The sequence below is a fragment of the Pseudorasbora parva genome, chromosome 13 (genome assembly GCF_024679245.1).
Source record: "Pseudorasbora parva isolate DD20220531a chromosome 13, ASM2467924v1, whole genome shotgun sequence".
In the NCBI taxonomy this organism is placed as follows: Eukaryota; Metazoa; Chordata; class Actinopteri; order Cypriniformes; family Gobionidae; genus Pseudorasbora; species Pseudorasbora parva.
Window position 1 is genome coordinate 16,189,501 of NC_090184.1, and position 24,117 is coordinate 16,213,617.

The 24,117-nt window shown below is 37.0% G+C and overlaps 1 protein-coding gene across 7 annotated transcripts in view; it reads right to left on the bottom strand.

The window, feature by feature from the left end:
* The window catches only part of iqsec2b (IQ motif and Sec7 domain ArfGEF 2b), a 109,539-nt gene extending 86,872 nt beyond the window's left edge, over window positions 1-22,667 (bottom strand). For 3 of the 7 annotated variants that reach the window (XM_067413290.1, XM_067413294.1, XM_067413295.1), the window contains exon 1: window positions 20,876-22,666. In XM_067413290.1, coding sequence (XP_067269391.1) covers window positions 20,876-21,324 — 449 coding nt within the window. In that variant the 5' untranslated portion in view covers window positions 21,325-22,666. Of the gene's footprint in view, window positions 1-20,875 lie in introns of all 7 variants that reach the window. The other 4 variants (XM_067413288.1, XM_067413287.1, XM_067413289.1 and 1 more) reach the window with 4 other exon arrangements.
* Between the last annotated feature and the right edge of the window lie 1,450 nt (window positions 22,668-24,117).

The following is a 24,117-nucleotide window of genomic DNA, read 5'->3' on the forward strand; positions in this document are numbered from 1 at the left end:
TCCGATGGAGATTCCGACCAGGAGGGATCTACTCTCTCAGGCGGGCGGGAGATTCCTGCACCCACGCCCAGAGATGTGGAAACTGTGGGCCTGGCCTCTGAGGGGGCTAGGCTCATAGAGGAGGGTCTCTCGGCCGAGGTCGTAGAGACCATCCTACACTCCAGAGCTCCGTCCACAAGGAAGCTGTACGCTTTGAAATGGAGACTTTTCTCAGCATGGTGCAGAGAACGCCAGTGGGATCCAGTTAACTGCCCGGTTGGTACAGTGCTGGAGTTCCTGCAGGAGAGGTTCTCTGCAGGGTTGACCCCCTCCACACTTAAGGTGTACGTGGCGGCCTTGGGTGCTGTCCACGTCCCTTGCAGTGGAGTGTCTTTGGGAAGACACCCTCTAATTACACGCTTCCTTCGTGGCACATTAAGGTTGAGGCCAGTTATGCACTCGAGGGTCCCGGCATGGGACTTGGCCATTGTTTTGAGGGGCTTGTCCGGACCTCCGTTCGAACCTCTGGAGGAGGTTTCGGATAAGTTCCTCACCCTAAAAACCATCTTCCTTTTGGCCATATCATCTCTTAAAAGGATAGGAGATATTCAGTCTCTGTCGGTAGAGCCCTCATGTCTAGAGTTTGCGCCAGGGATGGTGAAAGCATTTCTGCATCCCAGGCCGGGTTATGTCCCCAAGGTTCCTACGAGCCCACGGGGCCCCATCACTCTACAAGCCTTCTGTCCTCCTCCATTTATGACGTCAGACCAGGAAAGATTAAATCTGCTGTGTCCTGTGAGGGCACTGGATACTTATGTCCACAGAGCTGCCCTGTGGAGAAAAACTGAACAATTGTTTGTTTGCTTTGGACCCCCTAAGAAGGGGGCCCCAGTATCCAAGCAGAGGATGAGCAAGTGGGTGGTCGAGGCCATCTCACTTGCTTATGAAGCTACCGGGCAGCCATCTCCACTGGCTGTCCGGGCGCACTCAACCAGGGGTATGGCTGCTTCTAAAGCACTTTTGTCGGGGGCTTCCCTCCATGATATCTGTAACGCGGCCGGTTGGTCGTCTCCTTCTACCTTCGTCAGGTTCTACGAACTAGACCTGGCATCTACAGTAGGGGCACAGGTACTCTCGTAACCGTGTGCGCTTCGGCTTCACACATACGAGACACTTGGTCCTATGGCGATGTGGGTATAAGCGTTCTCACAGCGTTTCGACGCAGCTCGAGTTCCCCGAAAGGGAACGTCTCAGGTTACGTATGTAACCCTAGTTCCCTGAGGGAACGAGACGCTGCGTCGCTTTGCCATACTCCCGGCGTGTCCGTGATCACTTACTTCAGGCTTTATCAGAAGTTAGTTCCTGTTTGTTTTCACGGACGTTTTATAGCTTCCGGTCGATGACGTCATCACGCCGACGATCGATCTTTTTTCCGATGGAATGGTTCTACAGGCGCTTCACGACGCATTTAAACAGAGGCGTTCTCACAGCGTTTCGACGCAGCGTCTCGTTCCCTCAGGGAACTAGGGTTACATACGTAACCTGAGACGTTTTCTGCTATGCAAAAGCAAAATCTTTTTGTAAACAGAACACTTTCAAAGGATGAGGATGTGAAGAGTCAGTGGTTAAAACTATCACATTGAAAAACACTTGCTTATCCATTTAAGATAGAATAGTACCTTATTAGTATGATTAATTATTGACATATATATTTTCTACTTCTAGTGTTTAAAAATATGTAGTTTTGTGTTTTATACTGTGTAGGCTAAGTGGCTTACTCACGTTGTTAATGTCTTACTGAAGTACTTCTGCTAAGCAGCTGTGGGCCACTATACCTAAAACTGTATATTAATGCAGATTGTCTGTCGTTCTAACTACTTTAAGTAATGATAAAGGATGGAGCAAGATCTGTTTTACAAACTTCAATGTTACATCAGTCATTCACATTAGCTAATGTATGCGCTTGAATTGATGCAGTTCTCACATGTGCCCGGCAATAAATTAGAAATATAGCTACACAAGGGTTTGTTGATGGATGTACAATTGTTAATGCAGATGGTGAGGAATTACAGTTACAACATCTCATGACAAACATCAAACTGAGTATTGTATTACTGAGAAACGTCCTGCTCAATGGAGGTCCTTGCGAGCTTGTCCTTGCGATGGAGGTTAGAGTGGAATAACCATAGTTCTGTCTTTACTGTACAATCGCTGAGGAAGGCTCCAGAACTGAAGTTCAGTTTTTGTAATGGGTGTTTTGTTTCTGACATGCATTGTAAGTGGTAGACCAATCACAACTGACCGGGCCATCTAGCCAATCAGAGCAGAGCAAGTATGCGGAAAGGAAGGATTTAACCTCTAGAGGTCAAAAATCACTCCGGTGCGACCGCCTCAATTTCTTTCAGTGCCAGAGAGACTTAAATAACTCGTCGTTTTTTATCATTCAGGCAAGTGTTATACATCACTATAATCTGTGATGTAATACTTTTATTTGTGTACAATCACAATAAAAATAATTTTGTGTTTTTTGCAAAACAAACATGATGTGCGATCTGCAGCCTCCCTGTAAATATATTCCATTTTGATACTCTTCAGAAGGAGGATTGTCGAGCCAGTACCAAATCTCCATTACACTGTGCCTAGATTTTAAAACAATGCAGTCAAATGCTCTGAATAAACATATAATCCTCTGTTCCAATCCGGACTGGACGCCATTAAAATAAACAATCTGTCCTTCTGCAGTCTGTACAGAGATGCAAACAAACTGTTTAAACTGGACACATCAAAGCAAACTTTCATTAACTCTCCCATTTGTCCTGTTGTCAACAGATTCAAGTGCATTTATATACTGTATTTAGTGACTATAATGGGTTCTAGTAGCTTTTGACGCAGCACACACATCTAGTGTTGGCAAGTGTCAGCCGTTAAGCAACTGAATGTAATGTGTAACTCAACACAGTGTCTTAATCAGATGAAATACCATTGTTAATTTCACACAGAAGTGTCATATTGTTTTAAATTCCTAGATTTTGGCTGCCCTGTGGAGAACAGTTCCAGCCCTTATTGAACACACCTGTCATCTGCCATCTTGGAACAATCAACCATGAAATGTTTGAAAGAAATTCAATGGAGAAGCTCAATAAACAGCTTTTGTGTGGGAAGTTCGTAATATAATAAACTGACTGCCTGACTGTTACATCTTTATCCTGGTTGCCATGACAGATTAATTTTGTAGAAAACTTTATTTGGAGTTTACTGCAAAATAGCCATTGTTTTATATAAGAATACCATTGTGTGGCAGGACACTTTCCACACTGTCTTTATAATCTATACGGTCTGACTCATCAGAAATAATCAAACCTAATTAAAATAATAAACAATACACAGTAATTACTTAATAACTCAATTTGATATAAACGTTATGGTAAGAATATTTAACTTGTAATTATCTCAGTTAATTATCTCAGCTGGAGCAAGCTATTTATGGTTTATCATATACATTGCAAGAAAAGACTATGATTGCTGCATTATACTATAATTGAATAACATGCACAATTGTTTAAAAGTTTCAGCTCAGTAAGGTGTTTCAGCTCAGTAAGGTGTTTCAGCTCAGTAAGGTGTTTCAGCTCAGTAAGGTTTCTTATAAATGTATACTTTTATTAAGAGTATTGTGTAGTTATTCTGGTGCAACTTCACACGATCAGCAAGGTGCATAGAATAAAAATTAGTTATGCGACTGGTGGATTTTATATTATCTAACTTTTCCAGTGGTTGTTTGCAAGTTTGAATTTTGTTGTTTCTTTTTACTGTGTTGAGTGTAATTGACGCATAATTTCTTGCTTGATGAGTTGTGATTGGTGGATGTTATATTATAACTTCTCTATTTGTTGTTTGTAAGTTTGAATTGTGTTTCTGTTTGTATTTAAAGGTGCACTATGTAGTATTTTGTTCAGTTGAATACTTACAATATCCCAAATGTTTCCAACTATTTGTAAATTGTGAGAAAATTGCTATTTTAACTAAGGACCGGGACGTTTCAGCATAGCACTTGAGCGAGTTGCCTGTCAATTGCGTCATATCTGCTTTACCCTCATTTTTATTGTGCAGAAGCACTTTACTCTTAGCAGTGTGAACATGTCACAGCAGCGCTGAGCGAACGCACAGAGTAACGTCATAACATCATTTTAAACATACTTGAATGTATCTAATATGATAAACAGAGCTGCTGGCTTTACCTTATAATCATGACCGGAAAAAGCGGAAGTGTGCGCCCCCTGGCGAATGTTTCCCGTCCCGTCATAATAAAAGTCCCGGTAATCGCGAGCCATGTGTGTTTGTATAACAATCACTCCAGCGGCCGTGCTTAGCTCCACAACACTCGGTCCTGCTCTGTTTTACACTACAGTAACGTTAATAACTGCATTCATGAACATGATTTCTGCCCGAGTCCTGTTTTCCACCGGCTGTGAGGTGAAGACCACATTTCCCAAGATACTGCGCTCACACTTGGCGTCATCAAACTACACATTTGTTTTGAATAGGCGCCCTCCAGTGGACGGGAAGTTGCATATTGCACCTTTAAAGGAACCTACACACACATTCTTTAGCATTTTAGCCTAATCTTTTGGCCCTGATGAAGGCCTGTGCGCCGAAATGCATTGGCAAAATAAAACGTTACTCTTTCAACTTCATCTTTTGTTTATTTTGACCCCTTGATGTCAGAAGTGTTGCTGGTATTGTCCAAACATAGCATTGCTTTTATTAGGATGCATTAAATTGATCAAAAATAACAGAAAATTTTTTTTAATTGTAAAAAGTTTAATTGTAATTGCATTTCACAACATTATTGTTTTATTGTGCTGTATTTTGGATCAGATAAATGCAGCCTTGCTGAACATAAGATACTTTTTTTATTTTTAAATTGAATGATAATGGATGTATGATTTTAATAAATATAAATATTATGGATGTTACTGGGTAGCTAGATTCATTTATGACCTTATCCAATCAAGATTCTGCGTCCAGAACCACATTGTTTAAACAGCAACTCCACTCGCGCCCATCTGTTCACCCACAGGCATGTTGGTCTGAAAACGCGGTGCGTTCAGGTACATGGTGTGTTGCTATTGAGGCAAATGAAAATGACTGTGCCATAGACCAACAAAATCTGCCGTATTTTTTGTGTTATTTAAAGGGCGCCTTAGTAATATGTGGGTGCACAGCATGCGTACACTCTGCTTATTACACACAAGCACACAAACATTTTTAAATATTAAAAATGAAAGGATTCCTCTGGAAAAGTGTTACATTTTTCCACACACAGATTATGTCACATAAATAGCGAATCTGCCATGGTGCAAGTAAGCACAACCCTATCCGACCATGGGCCAACCGTTTATTTTTTCTTTCTGTGATTAAACGGGAAAAAGTGGATTTGGACATTCATGCGTTCAGATCGTTAAAATAGGACCCTCAATCTGCGATCTGCAGAATTTTCTGATATTTATGACAAAAAAATCTTGAACAATCTTGATTGACAGCTAAGTACATGCTGTACTTCTGTTCCTAACAGCAGGGAAATACAGTAGGAACAAAAAGTCCCTGTGTCTTAATGTGTTTCCTTTTAAAGAGTATTATTACCAATAGTTTTGGACCCAAAGTCTAGACATCACACAACACAATCAAGAGCTGCCTCACCGCAACAGCACCAGTTTATATTAAAACTGCTTTAAATATGTTAACTCAGTATGCTGCTCACATACTAAACCTGACCTAGACTTTTCTCATTTCTCATCTATGGCACATACCAAGAACAATCCCTACTGATCTTTCACTCTTAAAAATAAAGGTTCTTTATTTGCATAATATGGCTCCATGAAAAACTTTAACATTCATTAAATCTCCTTTTTTCCATTCCACAAAAGGTTTCTTGTAGTGGAAAGAAGATTCTTTAGATTTTAAAATGTTCTTCACTAACATTTTAAGAGTGTTGTATTGTGTCCCTCAGTGCCACACTAAAGCCATGCTCAGAATGCACTCATCCATGCTCTGAATGCACTCATCTCACACTGTTTGCACTTGTGACGTGAATGACACCTCAGAACTGTTAGGTGTATTGAGAGAAGCACAAAACCCCCTGAATACTTACAATAATGGTTGGACCAAAGCCAATTTAGGGAATGTAATATAATAAAGCAGAGGATAGGCAGCTTTTATTCTAAAAACCATCAAGCAACCACCCAGACATCACGCATTGAAACACAAGAGCCACACAGAACACATTAGCAACTGACTTACAATGCTCTAACTCCCCCCTCGAAGCAGCCACAGCATCGTGGCACAAACATACACAACTTATGTTTCCATCAAAAAGGTAGAAATCTATTTATATACACTGAACTGAAGTATAGAGAGAGAAAAATGAGGCATAGATGGAGGAGAGATAAAGGCAGGATGGGGTAAAACAGAAAACGTGATTTTATTTTCTACTCTGAGTCATCGCTTAAACACACACACACACACATATGGCAAGAGATGGAAGAAAAAAAATTCAGAGCTACTCGTTTATACAGCAATAAAACAAGGCATATCCCTATCCGATAATACATATTTAATGATTAAATTGTCCATGCACATTCAATAAACCAAGATGAGAAAAGACTGGTGTGTGTTTGTGTATGTGTGCGAGCACACAGACAGACAGAGAGGGGGAAAAACTAAATCATAAAAATAGCAAAAATTGGAGACAGATACAAGCCTAAAGAGCAAATCCTGTCAACTTGTCCTCCCTGGTGAATTGTAAGAGTTTCTGTTGGTGATTGTTAGCTCCATGTTAAGATATTGCATAACTGACCTGCTGTGAGCACAGCATTAGGAAACAGTAACGCCAAAATGAAAATAAACCACAATTATGCAAATGTATGAAATGAAAACAGTGCTGGATAATTATGCTTCTTTCTTTTCTCTAAGAGTTGAAAATAACAATAGAGCAATGCCTTCAGCAAAGATTGTGAGGGCACGTTTATAACGTTACCTGATTTGCACCTGCAACACTCATTAACCTTAAGTATTAATCTTGTGTGTAATAATCCTCCCACACTGTTTGTACTACAACGGCACTGTGCCACTTGCGATGCGTGTTATAACTTTACTAATAGATCAGACTTATGATTTTTGCCTGGCAAACAATAAAAGCAGCAAAATATCCCAGATTTACATTGAAGGAGGGAACAAAAGAGGCTCCTTTGTTCCCTCATTCAATGTAAATCTGGGATAGTTTGCTGCCTTTAATATTTGCCAGGCAAAAACAATAAGCAATCCATAACATCTTAGCAGCCACCTAGCAACACCATTGCCACCATTTAGAACCAGCCCAGCTCTCACTTCACCTTATGCCACAAATCATTTTTTTCTTCCTTGACATTCGATTAAATGGTAATTAGTACACTTAACAACTAATAACAGCTGTATTTTACTAAATATTATTATAATAATATAATTTACTAAATATACACAAACTTTTGCCATCCAAGTTCATGTCACGTGATTTGGCCGATCGATTAAGCTTCATGGAAGGGCAAGGAGAACCAGTTTCCCCATTTAGTCAGTTAGGCAAAATGCTACCCTGGAGTACCAGCATCATCATCATTTTCACAGCTTGTTACAAAATAAAAAACTCTCTCAGTTCAGATAACCTCTTTCCAGTCCTGTCAGCCATTATACTGTGCTTGTAACACACACTCTTTAGTTACATGTGCGCCGTGTATAAAGAGTAAGAGAAATTACACACAACGTTACTATGTCAGTTTGTAATTCATAAAATAAAAGTAAAGTACCAATAAATCACATAACTGGTTCAACTTGTGTTATCTGGGAAGGCATGCAGGTATGATGTTCATTCTGTTTATCAGGAGCAGTTTTCATTTTCATTAACAATTATTATTATTATTAGTTATTGAATTATTGTGTATCACCATGGTAACTGTTGTTTCCATAACCCCAAAATGCCACTATATTTTTACTTTGTTTATTTTTAAATTAGTGTGGTGTACTAACTTTGTATTACTTGTATTAACAAACTGCTATTTATTAGCTTTAACTTATAGGCCTATTTATTTATCAGTGTTAATATTCATACAATTTATCTGTTTAAGTAGGCATCATATATCAACTTATTGTAATAACCAGTTTTCCCCGTTTACATGCAAACCAGTAGACTGACAATGCAAGTAAACCACAATGACTTTATTAATAATTAAAGCCTAACCCACAACAGTTGTGATGTTAAATAAAGCGTGCACCATGTCAGCAGGAGATTTACGGCTCATATTATCCCTCATGCAGTTACAGAGATGAGATGAGAACACGTCTATACAATTTTCTGGGTCTTAAAAGAGTCTGCGTTTGTGATACATGTCCTTATTTCATGCAAAACGCTAGCTTTCTTTGTCTGGAATTCTGGATGCATTTAAATCTGCTCTAAGTTTACGTTTTTGTCACCTATCACACATGCGCACTTCAATAAGCCGACAGAAAGCAGGTTAATGTGTTTACATGCTGCACAAAATCGGGATAAAGGGCAAAAAACTCCCTGTTCCGACCGGTTTATCCTTATGACCACACGGATAAAAGAAAACGGGTTACCACGTTTACATGACCATGTTCATTGTCGGTTTATTAGGCATAATCGGCTTAAGGACGTGCATGTAAATGCACTTCATATTTATGAAAATAATTATAATGCATTTTTTTTTTACATTGTGATATGACCCAAATAAGTTGGTGAAACTCCCCAAAAAAAAAAAAAACTTTCCACCTTAACATTACTCCAAACATTATATAACACTTACTCTGAACATTTACTCTCTCTTTTGAGTGTCTAATGGTCTATCCCAGCCCAGTTTCAGTTAAATTTAATTCTAAATTAAAGGTTCATAAGACTCAAAACAATACAACAATTTAGATCACATAAAATGTGTCAGTTTTGTGAAATCAAAAGAAAAAGAAAGTTCTAAATACTCTTAAAAGATCACTTGATTGAACTAATTGCTTTAATCTGAGTCGATGTCTTCTCACGTTACTGCCTTTGGATTAATTGCTTGTATTCATTAATTCAAAGTCATTTTGGATAAAAGGATCTGCTAAATGTCTCGTTGAGGATAATAGTATGATAGATAAAACAAAAGTCTAATCTCTTGTTTGTCCACCCCTAATAGGTCAAAATAAATAAACGTTTAGCTGAATTTTATTTTGAGCACAGAAGGGTTATACATAAGTAAGGATCACAGCAGTAATTTACACCCTTGGCTCATTGCAATTACACTCAGGTCACACTAATTAAACACTCTCATACTGCGTGTGTCGGACTCCCTGACAGGCTGTCTGACAAACAGGTGAGTCAAACACGTTTACTTCCTTCACTCATTCTTTCCATTTAACTAAAGTTGACCTTACAAACTTTTGAGAAGTTGAGAAGACATGGTGTGACACTATTTTAAACAACATTTTGCTATTTTTTTATAATTATTAGCATGAATCTTTTATGAACTCATATGAAGAGGACACCTGACATATTTGTGAAATTCATTTGACACTGTAGGACCATTTAAAATGAACCAGTGAAGAAAAAAGTTGCTGAAAAGAAATTGTGAAAGATAAATGCATTTAAAAATGAAGTCCATGGACACATTACTACCCACATGTAGAATCAAGCTGAATTGCATAGTACAATAAATGTGACAGTGGAAAATTGGTTGCCATTAATAGTACATGTGCAAGCGGGAAATAAGTGCTAATTGCTCACGCTAGTGTTCATGTGAAATAATGTGAGCTAAATTTTGTGTTACACTAAATATCCACACCAGCTGAGTTACCTGTGGTGCCAAACCATTCCTGGGAGTAAATTCTTAGTGCCTTTAAAATGTCAAACAGAAATGCTCCATAACCTGCATGCATTCTCAGATATTCACAAATGGCTCTTAGTCTTTCTTGCACCAAAACATAATTTTTTAGTAATTTAATGTAGTTTTTCCACCATCTGATCCTACAGGGGAACTGAATTTAATGATTTGTATACATGCACTTCAGCTCTGCGACCCACATTTGGGTCCAAATTTGCATACGTCATAATTATTCGAAATTTGCTGCAGAGCTGAAGTGGTTTAATTGCATGTTGTTTACAGTTTATGAAAATGTGTTATAGTTTAAAGTTCTATTAAAACCAATTTCTTGAAGTGTTTTTCACACACTTAAGTAGGATAAGTAATACAGAATTACTTGCATTGTCCTTGAAATATGGTTAAAGTTTTATACTGGCGAATCTGGTGAATGTACTTATGCATAATGCATGGTAAACTAAAATATGCTTTAATGTAATTTATACTGAAACACATGTCATGTAGTGAAATATATTTGTAAATGGACATTTGGAATGAAGTTGCAATATAGTTTAATATATATATGTATATATATATATATATATATATATATATATATATATATATATATATATATATATATATATATATATATATATATATATATATATATATATATATATATATATATATATACACACAAACACAAGTACTTTTTTAAAGCTTGAAAAAAATATTATTAAAACATGAGGATTTAAAATGTACTTTAAAGTATGTTTTTATGTTGACATGCATTACAGTCAATTTTTAAAAGTGTACTTATAGTGTGTTAAGCAACAATTTTTTTTTAAATACACTTAAGTAACCTTTTAAGTACACTTAGTGCAAATTCAATACAAATAAGCACATTCTTTTTCACAAGGGAACTAAAATATTACTCTGTGCGGTTAAACTATTTTACAGTGTCCTTGTTACATGTACATACGGTACTAATAAAAAGAGTAAATTATGCATAATTATATTCAGCTAAGCCTATCCATATTTAGAGTACATGTTGTTAATAATACTCAGTAAATGTATAACTGTACTGTAACAGGGATACCTTAAAATCAGGTGTAACCCTGGTAAATCAGCTCTGTTATGATTTGCTTAGCTCTGCAAACTAGAGTAGTTCACACTGTCGTTCATCAAGGTGGTTTGTTGTAGAATACTGAACATGGCACCGGGAGGTTGGACTGAATAGGAAGTTGGCATTAAGAACTGGCAGTAGATGTGAGATAATCAGCTATTTATACACCTGCAGCACCGTGATAGGCATAATTACGTGAACATGCTTCTCTTTATGTGTGATCATGTGGCTCAGATGCAACATTTAAACAAATTCATTAAATAACACTAAATCGTGATGTTAATAAATCAACTCATAAATAATTCAGTATTTGCAGCAACTAGAAGCTCTGATAGCAAATTTGAGTTTGCAAATGCTGTTTCACATGACTCATGTCAACATGCACTGAATATGAAATGAAGCATCAACCAGAGCGCCACACACTGTAACATGTGTCATGGCACGTATAGTTCAAACAATGTCAACATGACCCTGGCCTTGTTTTCCACTGACCTTTTACCACGGCCAATGATTAAGGCATAATTTCCATTATGTATGCAATGTCTATCTTTGCAGGTCCAACTCCTGTGTGATTTTCAGACAAGATTAAATAGATTATTATTTTATTATATTTACTGTATTATTTTATACTATTTTGAATACTTATCTCTTTTTGTTTGTTGTTGCTCTTCACATTTCTCTACAAATGCTAAGGTGGAGATCAAAGCAACGCACAGCAGAAGCCCTGATGTGAGTCACATGGTTTAACACTGGGGCCCACTTTATATTAAATGTCTTTAACTACTATAAACTAACATTTAAATTAATAATTGGATACAATTCATTAATTGTACAGACACACTTTTACATTGTACTTCATTTAATCTGTAATGAATTTCTGTAATTACATATAATATCACTGTTGGCCATATGTCTACCCCTTCCTCTTAACCCAACCTTAAACCGGTCATTTTTAATACTTATTTTATTTTAATGGTTGCACTTTATTTTACAGTACATGTACTTGTGTGTACTTACAGTGTACCTAAGATATATAATACTATGACGTAACTTCATGGGTTATGGTTAGGTTTAAATGTAGATTCAGTTTTAGTACCTAATGCAATTACTATACTAAGTAGTATGTACATGTGGAACAGGACTGTAAAATAAAGTGGATTACACTTTATTTTAATGTGACTTTGTTACACTGTAATTATATATTTAAGTACTGAGTAACTATAGGCTTATAAGGATTAGGCTTTGGTTTGGTTTGGTTTAGGGTAGGTTTCATGCAATTGGCCTATCAGTAAGCCCCTCCCCTCGTATGCAGATGAGCCAATGGCAGTTGAGTTGCACGGGGATTGAACTCAGACATATCTTTAGGTTTCAGCGTCATAGAGAAACATTGGAAAATCCGAAGCTTTCATCAATTTGATGGTGTTTATGGTAAAACGATGTGCCTGAGGTACTAAAACACTGATTCTAGGTATCCTGAGAGGATGTTCTGGTTGTCAAACTCTCATTAAGTTACAATTAAAGTCACTGAGTTACTGCTAACATACAAAACGGAACAACTAACTGTTCTCACGTCCAAAACTACTTAAACGATGGTCTACATTTCAGTGCGTCTCTCCATATTAAGTTAATTAAGTATGTTGCTCTCCATATAATTCATTTAATCTTACCCTGCGGTACATGAACAGTGTTGATGCTGGATGATGATCATCTGCGATCGTGACAACCATAACATTGGGCTTCTCCTGTTTCCATTGTGATCTGTAAACTATCGCTTCCAAATTAATCTCCCACTATATTTATTTGAAAATCTTTTATATATCCCTCCATGGCATATTTAAGTCCCACTTGAATGCTCCTCGATGAGAGGTGGTCCTTCTGTGTTACAGAATTTATTGTGATTTATCTACTATTTGTGTTTTTTTTACATTTTTGTTATTTCTGAGTTTAAATGTTTAAGGCCTGCATTATCTGTCTTATCATGGAGGTTCTCCTATTTTGATGGGTATTGTCTATGGAGCTATGCGGGTAGCTAAAGGGAGAGCTCGCAGTTTATCAGGGCTTTTTTCAGATACAAAGTTTACAGTTTATTAGCACCCCCGAAAAGGCACAAGGTCTGTACACATTTGTTTATTGTTAGTTGTATGTTTGTGCACTTCTTATGCTTTGTTTGTTCAGCTCTTACAGTGATTTTTTTAGAGTGAAAAAGGACACAATAAACTTCATATACCATCAGTAAAGTTTGGCCATCAATCAGATGGGTCCGCTACATTTTGCATCCAAAAAACAACATTTTTTTTTCAAACAAAAGGAAAAAGATTTTTTGCTAATTTTACAGTTAGCAACTCATTGCATTAGTTTGTCCGAGTTAGCAATAGTAACTAAGGGGGTGGGGCTATCTGATCAAGTACACATAATTTATATTTATTACTATAGTAATGACATGTAACGTGTAACAACACTGTAAAATAATGTGTTACCATAAAGTGCTACCATTTTAATTAATACACTTTTTTTAAATAAGCACATAGTAGTTAAAGACCTAACATAACATACTGTTAAGTGGGACCTACAGTAACTTCGTGTAAAACTGATCCAACCATCCAGACACCTGAATGAAAGCCAAATGAGAAAAGGGAAGCCCCAAATAAAAGTAAAAAAAAAAAAATCATGACACTCCAATAGACCTAGTTTGACAACCTCAATTCAGAAGAGGGAAAAAACTGAATCAGATTTGGCAGGGTTTCCCAAATGGAGATTCTTGAGAGAACTGCAGGCGGTTCGTGAATTGATGAAAAAACAAATTAATTATAAATATAGTATTCAAATAAATGAGGCTGTATGATAATCACAATATATAGTTTTGTGTGAATATCAAATCAAAGTCTTACAGCACAATATGTAAAAAAAAAAACATCCAATAATTTAAATTTCCCACTGCATATTCTGATATACATGAAATGATCGGTTTGTGCAAGAAACTGAACAGTATTTATATAATTTTTTACCTCAAATGTCCAACCACCATGTCAAACAGACTTCAGCACACGGTCACTTCCGGTACCATTCACATGCATTATATGACTGACAAACTGCAGTGGTTGGAGTTAAAAATCTTGCCCTGGAGGTCAGCAGATAAACATCAAATATTCATCTTTAAAAGTGATAATTGGACCCTAAACTAAAGGGTCCATGCCATTGAAGCACACCAGTAATGTTTTTCTAAGGCACATTTATAAAAGCTACTTAAATACCTTAAGTGAGCTAAGGCCAAATCTGGCTTAGTCTAAGCCCTGTCTGTGAAACCAGGCCTTTATATCTAAAGGGTTCAGCTTACAAATAGTTTAGGAATCCCTAAGATAAGGTATTGAAAGGACACATGGGTGATACATTTAAAAATAGTCAAACATTGTGTCCAATTAGCAATGCCATAAGCTCACAATAGCATTTACTTTCTCACCATAGTTATGTCAGAAGAAATGCCATTTTTAAGGTTGAAACAGTTAATAAATAATTATATATATTACAAAAATGATGATTCATTTACAATAAGAGTAGAAATCTGTATTACCGGTAAATAAACAGGGTCAAATTTATTTCCATATTGTCTAACTGCAAAAGCTAAAAGCTATTCCAAAGGGCATACACTGCAGAGTTCAGACTGCTGGCACTCAATCTGAGCCAACAAAAGCACTCTAAAAGCCCAACATGGGTCAATAATTAACACCCGGATGACCCTGACCTAATGCCATATAATCAACAGACAACTATAGAGGGATATGTCAATGAAAAGATGGAGGTATGATCAAATACAGGATTTATTCTAAGACTACAGTATATGGAGATGAGCTAAAATGGAGGAGATGTAGGAGGAAAGGGAGATCAGCAGAGAGAGGGAGGGAGAGAGAGAAAGACCTTCTCTCAGCATGTTGGACTCTAGAAGAGAAGTGGTGGAACACACACACTGATTCTCCATCTGTTGGCCACAGAGAGGGTGGAGAGGGCGGCACACAAAAAAAGAGAGAGGGACACCTAAAAACATCAGCACAGAGTTTAAAAAAGCAAAGGAGATGAAACTCATAAATGGATAAATTGAGTCAAAGAAAGAGAGAGAGTGATAAAAGAGCACTGAAGGAGGAAAAGAGAAGAGAAGATATAAATAAAGAATGACCTCTGACCAGCAGGATTGTGAGAGATGAGTGTGAAAAGGGGATGAGATGAGACTCAGAAAGCAGAATGATGTCTGGAATAATATGCTTCATGCTTTGGCCAAATAAAAATGCTTAATGGCAAAAAGTGCTCTTAAAAATAACCAAATAAACTGGAGTTGAGGTTAAATGCATTAAAGGGACAGAATATTCTGTCATCATTTACTCATCTTACATCAAACTTAAATAACTTTCTTCTGTAGGCTATATAAAAAAGTCAAATATAATGAAAGTGAATGAAAACCGAGGCTGTCAAGTTCGAGAAACAAACAAAAAGCAAAAGTGTCATGAAATCAGGCCTTGATATAACTTGTTCATCATATTTCAGGAAAAGGTTGCAGTGGAACCTTATAAACTGGAGAATTTTAGCTTTACAAAGGATGCAAAAGCAGTCTTACTAAAAATCTCTGTTCCACAGGCCTACTGCTCTGATTGGTCAGACAGCTCACCCTGTTCTGATTGGTCTACAGCTTACAGCATGCGTTGGAACGAAAACATCCATTACCTTATCTGAATTTCTGCTCCAGGGGCTTCTTCGGTGCTTGATACACAGTAATGATAGCATCAGTGTTTCTGTATCAGTTCCAGTGCAAGGCCTTATTCTTTGCAGACCTTTTACATTCACAAACAACTACATTGCATGAAAGGTAATATTTAGAAAAGCATAATAGGGACACTTTAACTGTTTCCCTGCCATTGATGGACATTTCTGGCTTTCCATGTTTTCACTGTTATACGGAAACTACTAGAACCTAATGCATGGTTAGTTGTAACATGCATGGTTTATCACTCTCCACACATGCCAGGATGATGAAACTGTCTATTTACTAGTTCCCATATCTATGTGTATTTACTAGTTGCCATATCAACATTATTTAGCACCAAAATTTAAAAATAAACAAACCTGGGGGGGAGAGAGATTACATTTCTCAAAAGAATCAATAGAGGCTTCCTAAGAGTGTTTTCTAAAACTAATACTATTAAAACTTTTTTTTTAATTTTTATTTATGTAATTAAACAAAACAAAAAAAATTAACCTAAAAATTTTAAAAATAATAATAAAAGCTAGAATTTGAAATAATAGATACTATAATAGCATATAAATAATACCAAAAATAACTGCTTCCTATCAACCCTTAAATTGCTCCTGTGGCACTCTCTAAACAGCCTGCTAAAATCTAGGTGAAAATCCCACATTACACATTTATCTGTATCTGATTTTACAATATTGTGCAGTAGCATCCCAAAATTATGGAAAGCTGTAGTCTGCACAGCCATTATAACAGGTTTAAAAGTGCCCATGAGGTCATAAATCTGAGGTCATTGTGCTAAATGCCGGAGCAGAAGCAAATTAAAATCATTGTGAAGGAGCTAATTAGAGGACCTCAAATAAATGTAGACAAAAATGGAAACGTTTCATTTGCTGCCTCCGCTATGATCTCTGTAGTACTGGAACAAACTGCCCAGCCAATCAGCAGTCTTACACCCACATAAATAACTAATATGTGTTCCTTACTAATGACTAACAGCCCCATGGGAGGGAGGCAAAGAAGAGGACGAGGATAATGTAGAGAGAGAGAGAGAGAGAGAGAGAGAGAGAGAGAGAGAGAGAGAGAGAGAGAGAGAGAGAGAGAGAGAGAGAGGCAGTCAGTCAGTGAATACCATTTGCCTATAATACTAACAAAATGAATCCTCCACAGTAGACTGCAAACAAATCCTTGTTTTAAAGTGATAATAAGCTAACACATGAAAAGGGTGGAACGTATAGTTTAGAAATCAACCAAATGATTGTGATACTTGCATTTAGAACATTAAAGGAAGTGTATGTAAGATTGTGGTCAAAACTGGTTCTGCAGTCACTTTCAAGTTACTGCAGAGCAGTGTCTCCCCTCTCCCCCTCCCCCCTGACTCAAGGTTGCCAGATAGGCTGCAGGATCCATCAGGAACATTTGCAGCTGCAGCTGTGGCAACTAGAGCAGATCTGACAACATCAACATCAGTTGAGGGCTGCAACAACAACTTTTAAATGACAATATCCCGGACTACTGTTGTCAGTGATATAAGTATTTGAAATTAACATGATTTCTTAATGTCTAGTTACATATAAGTGCCATTTTATGATTAAATTAAATACATTTCTTACATACAGTTCCTTTAAGGGGCAGATTTACTAAACAGGGCAAATTAGTGTGAGAGCACAATTCCAAAAAGGCACCGATGGGAGTGGAAAGTTCTGCGCGTGATCTACTAACCACGCACAAGACACAGCCAGATCATTTCCATAATGACCAAAGCTAAATAATAGGTGGTAAATACTGGCGCAAACACCAGTAAATTGACAACAGAAAGCCTTAGTAAATGTTTCATTTAAATACTCTCCTCCCATAATTGTTGCGTCTGAAAGGGAAACTCTAACAAATACATATGCAATAAGGTCAGCAACAAAAAAACGTTTCCACGCCTTTTCAGCACTCATTTTTCACTGCACATCTTTAGTAAATCCGGGCTCTAAAAATTAGCATTCACTTTTAGGGCCCAATCATACACATTGTTCAATGCAACACCAGGCGCGACACAAGTGCTTTTTTGATAGTTTCAGCTCGATGCAATTATAATTTTCATGTCCAGCGGCACGTTGTTTAAAAAGCAAATGCACTTGCGCCCATCAGTTCAACCGATGGACGTGCTGGCCTGAAAACGAGGTGTGTTCAGGCGCATTATTGGTGTGTTGCTATTTAGAGGCAACTGAAAACGACTGCGCCATTGACCAACAAAAACCTGGTCTAACGTCAATAGTGCAGTATTTTTGTTTTATTTAAAGGGTGTGTTAGTAATATTGGCCTATAGTCAGGGTGCACAGCATGTGTACGCTCTGCTTATTACACACACAGGGACGTGCAGCAGCACACAAACATTTTTAAATATTAAAAATAAAAGCATTCCTCTGTGGAGAAGTGTTCCATCTTTCCACTCGAAAATTTCGCCATGTAAATAGTGCAAAAAGTGCAACTGGCTTTTAAAGGGAATGGGAGATGAGACTCTGACTGTTTTTTTGCACGTTATGCCCAAAACACACCCATGACTCATTAAGAGACTAGGGACAACTATTTTGGACCATGCGCCTGGTGCACTGACCGTTTTTCCCGTCGTCAAACTAGAAAAAGTGGATTTGGACCTAAGTGCACTGTGTCATGCGCTTCAGAACATGCACTCATGTTTTTAAAATAGGGCCCATATTGTCTGACTCATTTTTCTTTTGCAATGGTACTTTTTTTTATAATTCAGTTAAATCAATTTGCAAGAGTATGGTCAATTTATAAAGGAACGACTTCAATGTTCAAAGTAGGGTGGACTACATGTTGTAGCCAAATGCAATAATCATTTGATGTAATTGCAAAACTTAATCAAAAACATTAGTGATAAACATTTTTTTCTATAAAAGAAAAGAAAAGAGAAAAGTCACACAGGGACTTCTGGGAATGATTTTTTTAGTGATAAATCAAATTACTGTCAGACATCTTTCATATTTTTTCCTACTGTCAGTCCTACTGAGTATTTCATCTAATGATGACACATATCCTCGATATGTCAAAAAAAATTAGATGTATACAGTGAGTTCAAAGAGAAATTCTCACTGGAAAACACTTTTTTTAAGCATTCAAAGGCATCTGCAACCCAGTAGAAAAACTTCCAATTAGAGAAGGCAGTGGATGAGATTTATCGAACCAAATCTGAGCTTCAATGACTTGTTCTGAGAAACACTAACCTTGTGTTCCCCAAATCAGCCTGGTTTATTTTAGTTTTATTTTGGCTTGTTCTGAACACGGTGATTCAACATTGTGAAAGGAGAGTGATGGATTGTTCTAGTCAATAATTTCAGACAAGCGAGGATGAACGAGGCAGAAGATGAACCGATCTAAGAGCTCTCAAGATACTTGAGTACAGAATACAGGGGTTGTGCAGCTGCTGGCGATGAGCGAGCAAACATAATTATACAAGCAGGGTAGAGGGTTGAGCTCAATGAGGCAGAGAGGAAGACACACGCTGAGACTGACTCTCTGTAGCTGCTGCTTTTGTTGATGCCTGGATCACCCAAGGATGCAGAAAAAAAACATCTGCAGAATACTTAACCTTTCCCCCACCAACAACAAACTCCATGTGTTTGCTTATTTCAAAATGGAAAAACAAGAAAGCATAAAGCCTGAGGAAAAAAAGCAAACAAAACACGTATGCAAGGCGTGGGTGTTTCATTTCAATTCCATAGAACCCCAAAAATGTTTCAACCCCAAAGTTAATACGGACTGTGCTTTTGTCAAACACATAACATACATAGAGCATATCCATTCACACAAAAATGTAGACCTCACATATGTAAAAGTATTTCAAAATGCACTATTCGGACTGCATCCATATAGAGAAATAAATCCAGAACCAAACAAAAACAGTAGAAACATGTTCTCAACATGTTCACGATTCTGCCATAGAATCTCAAGTCTTTTAAAATCAAGTCTAAATACTGTTTCAGGTTTATAAACTCTGTCATAGGACAATTAGTCTAACATTTTTAGATTTGTATAGATTTTTTTTCTCACCCATTAGGTCACACTAGGTCAAAAGAAAGTATATATTCACATTATTCAAAATCATAAATAATATTTAATCTAAAATAATAATAATAATAATATTTTTTATCTAAACAATATAATAATTAGCAACTTTTAATTAATTAATTTTAATTTTTAGTTAATAAAAATGTTTCTGTATAAAAAAAAATCCTGTAGTAAATAAATGGGTTACTGTTGTTGCCAGAATTTTGTTTTTGCTTACACTGCAACATCCCCAGCATATGATGCCTTATAAAATAACATAATATAACACCAAAATAAAAGTTTGTGTTTAAGTAAATACAGTATGTGTGTGCGCTGTGTATAATTATTATGTATAAATACACATGTGTATACATTTTTTTATATTTATATAAAATATTTATATATAATATAAATCACACTAAATATAATATAACAAACAAATAAACAAACAAATAAATAAATAACAATGGCAGATGGTTTATCGCAATTAATCACATCCAAAATAAAAGCTTGTGTTTACGAAATATGTGTGTGCACTGTGTATAATTATTATGTATATGTAAATATACATAATTTATATTATATATAAATTATAACTATAACTATAACAATTAATATATAGTTCTAATAGCAGAGTCCACACCACAAACATAATGATAATGACACAGAGAAACGATATTGTTGAAATCACTTTCAGAGTGATTTTTTTGACAGCCAATCAGGATCACTCCTGCTTTTAAGAGCTCAAGTTTTTAAATGGCAGGCAACAAACCTGCAGCGTGCTTAGAATAAACAGAACCATATTGTTTGCTGGTGTAGACACTTATATAGTTATCGTTATAATTATCTGTATAGTTATCGTTCTTGGTGTGACTGTGAACAGAACTTTAGTCTAAACTCAATTTATTTGTGACTTGGTTGTGAGTCTTATTTTTTCTCTTGCACGAAGATTACACACACATTTGTTGACCTTTGTCATATCACCACTGAACTTCTCATACTACAAAAATAGCACAAACGGCAACAAAGGCCCAAACATCCAATAACCCAGAACAACCCTCATATCATGAGGTGTAACTAAGGGAATGAAACACTTACTGTTTCCGTAGAGTCGAGGTGTTGTTGGTGCCAGAGCTGTCATTGCGGTCCAGTCGGCCTCTCTCCTTCTCAACAGGGGCTGATCCACATGACAGGCCTCGGGTCAGCCTCGTGTGGGTCCGTCGAGCTGGGCCAGGCACCGTGGATGAGGGGATATTACTGCTAATGCTGTTCTGAATGACACCTCCAGCATTGTGGTTTGGTAGTGATGACGGCTGGCTGGGCTTAGAGCTCTGGATGTAGTTGTGGTTCTGCGGCGAGATCTCGGCTCCCGGTTTCCGGTCCTCCCGCAGGTCTTGGTTCTCCTGGTTGACCCGGTCCAGCTGCGTTTCGAGCTCCTCGATGCGCTTGCGTTGCGTTTCTAGAAGTTTGGCCTGGTTCTCGATGATGTTATTGAGTTCCAGAAGGTACTCCACAGCCCGACTTGGGCTGTCTGGGTTGGACTCCATAGTTTGGGCCTTACGCCTTCCCCCCCCCACCTGATGAGTTCAGTGGGGGGGAGATAAAACAAAAGAGCCTTAAGGTAGAAGCTTGATAGAACTGTCTTTTATCCTAGTTGCAACTTGAGTCTCAACAACTGAAAAACACCAGCAAAAGACATTTACTGCAGCAATGTTATTTGCATCGATTGCATCTTAATGTCCACCCATGAATGATTCAATTGCAAAAAAGGTATGGGCTGTAACTGTAGCTCTCAGCAAACAAGTTCAAAGGTCAATAATTTGCATCCTCTCAGCTGTGATTGTACTTCAACAAGTTAGCAAACAAAGGTGAAGTATAAAGAAAAAGTATGGCATGGACAGTTCTGAGCATTGGCTCATAGCTTTTCCAGACAAAAAGATCCATTTGGGTCCACGTCACTACATGAACTCAAGTGATGTAAATAAATGCCTATTAAAGTCAAAAGAAATGACATCTGTAGATCATTTCTACTGTTTCCACAAACCCAGTCATCTTGAGATTCGCTGTGCTACACACAGCTCCCACATGCTGAGGTAGCACTGTGGGAAATAGGAAACAGCAGCAAAAAGGTATACATTTAATCCCTGAAATCCCAGATCTGTATAGCTTGAGATAGAAAACATACTGTAAATATGAGTGAAGAAAAGGCTTTCTTCACTGTCAGACAAGTGAAATTCTAAAACTGAATCATAATTGTGAAGTCCAACATCTCAAGATAGTAAAGCGCTTTTATACAAAGCAGCAGAAGAGGAATTTGCGATTAATAACGAACATTAAAAGTCTATGAAACATTCGCACGCGCTGGGCGCGCGCTCCTTCTTCAAGATAGCGTCAATGTATTTCAAAATAAAATGTAGGCTACATGGTTCCACATGTTAAAAAAAATCACACTTACACCTCTCTTTATCGGCGTTTTCTTTTCTTCAACCCATTTCCATGGGTCGCTTCAGCGCATCTGTTCTTAGTAAAATCTTCGCGTCTTGTTAGTTTATTTTAACCTCGACGTCCGTCGAGTTTGAATAACAGCGTCGTTTAAGACTTACGGTATTTGTATTTTCTCTCATAAAACAGACTTTTCCAAAACGTAAATCTAGGAGGTGAGCGTGGACCACCTGCGCTAAACTTGCCTTCTGTATTCCCCGAAGTAACCGACGCTTGGTCACTTGACGCGCGCGGACGGTTTTGAAGATGTTCTCGCGGATGCTCAGGTTCGTGAGCGCGCTTCTCACCTGACAGATCCAACAGCAACTGGAAGGCAGAGAAGCGTTAAACTAGTCTTTTCTGCGCTCGTCACACACAGTCATCCCACGCATGAGCTCTTCAGTACAGCACACACAGAGAGATTTCAACAAATGAAGCTTGAATCATACAAACATTAGGCTACATGTGATGTAGCCTACCTAATAATATGAATAGCCTTACAAAATGACCAGTTGCCTAACAATATCTTTACGAAAAACAGCGTTACAACTATTATTGTCAAATCATTAAATACATTTTAAGAGAGTCTGTTTTCAACCGGAAGCTGCTTTTCTTTACATTTAAAAATTGAAGACTTAAGTTTTTGCTGACTTCAATTTAAGTAAAGTAGTGCTACAAAATACTACTTGGCTAAGTGCATTTCTCACTTGACCACAACATATAATAATGTACAGTCTGGACAGTATGAATAGAACTGTATTAGTCATGGAAATACAGTTATTTTAAAAAAACAAAATAGTTTGATTACACTTTTCTAAAGTGTTCTTATAATTACACAGGGCAAGTGCAATTATATATTTAAATGCTGAGTAATATTAATTCACAATGCATGTAATTATATGGTTAGGAAAAGGGTTTGGTTTAGGGTTATTTACATGTAATTATGTGTCATTTACTGTATAATATAGTAAGTATGTGTAACATAACAAGGACAGTGTTATAATGTAAGGTTTTTTTTTATTTCAATTTCAAAATCGAACATTAAAAGTATCTATTGACAAAAAGTATCTAATATTATTTTAGTATTTGCTACAAAATAATAAGGGCACCCTTGCAAAACAGATTTGAATATCTCAATGAGACTTCACCTGGTTAAATAAAAGGAAATTAAATAAAAAATAAATAAAACATTATTATTACTTTTTTTTTTTGGTTGTCATCTCAAATACTAAAGTCAAGTCATTACCATATAGTTAGCCTATATTTATATTCTTGTTATGAAGTGCTTTTCAATACACTTTGCTGTCATCTACTGCTCAGGGTAGAAATTACATTCACAGAGCACTACGCATGCACACGTTTTCATGTTTTATGTGGACTAGACAAAATTATTTTCATAAAGCTGTATATTCTACCCCCCTACACTAACCCTACCCCTAGACACATCACACAAAACTTAGTCTGATGTTTAAGATGTTTTCCTCGAGGGGACCATAAAATAGGACAAGGATTTTGGATATCTTTGTGGGGACATTTTGTCCCCATAATGTAGTGTTTAACAAGACACACACACACACACACACACACACACACACACACACACACACACACACACACACACACACACACACACACACACACACACACACACACACACACACACACACACACACACACACACACACACACAAAAACACTCCAGGCCACAGTCGATCTCAGGTAGATACATTAATGTTTATTATAACTCTTATATAATTTGTTACCTGCATTTGGATTACAATAGATTATAACAATATAATCATAATAGAAACATAATATTATATGTATATATATTTTATAATTATAATATATTTATATAT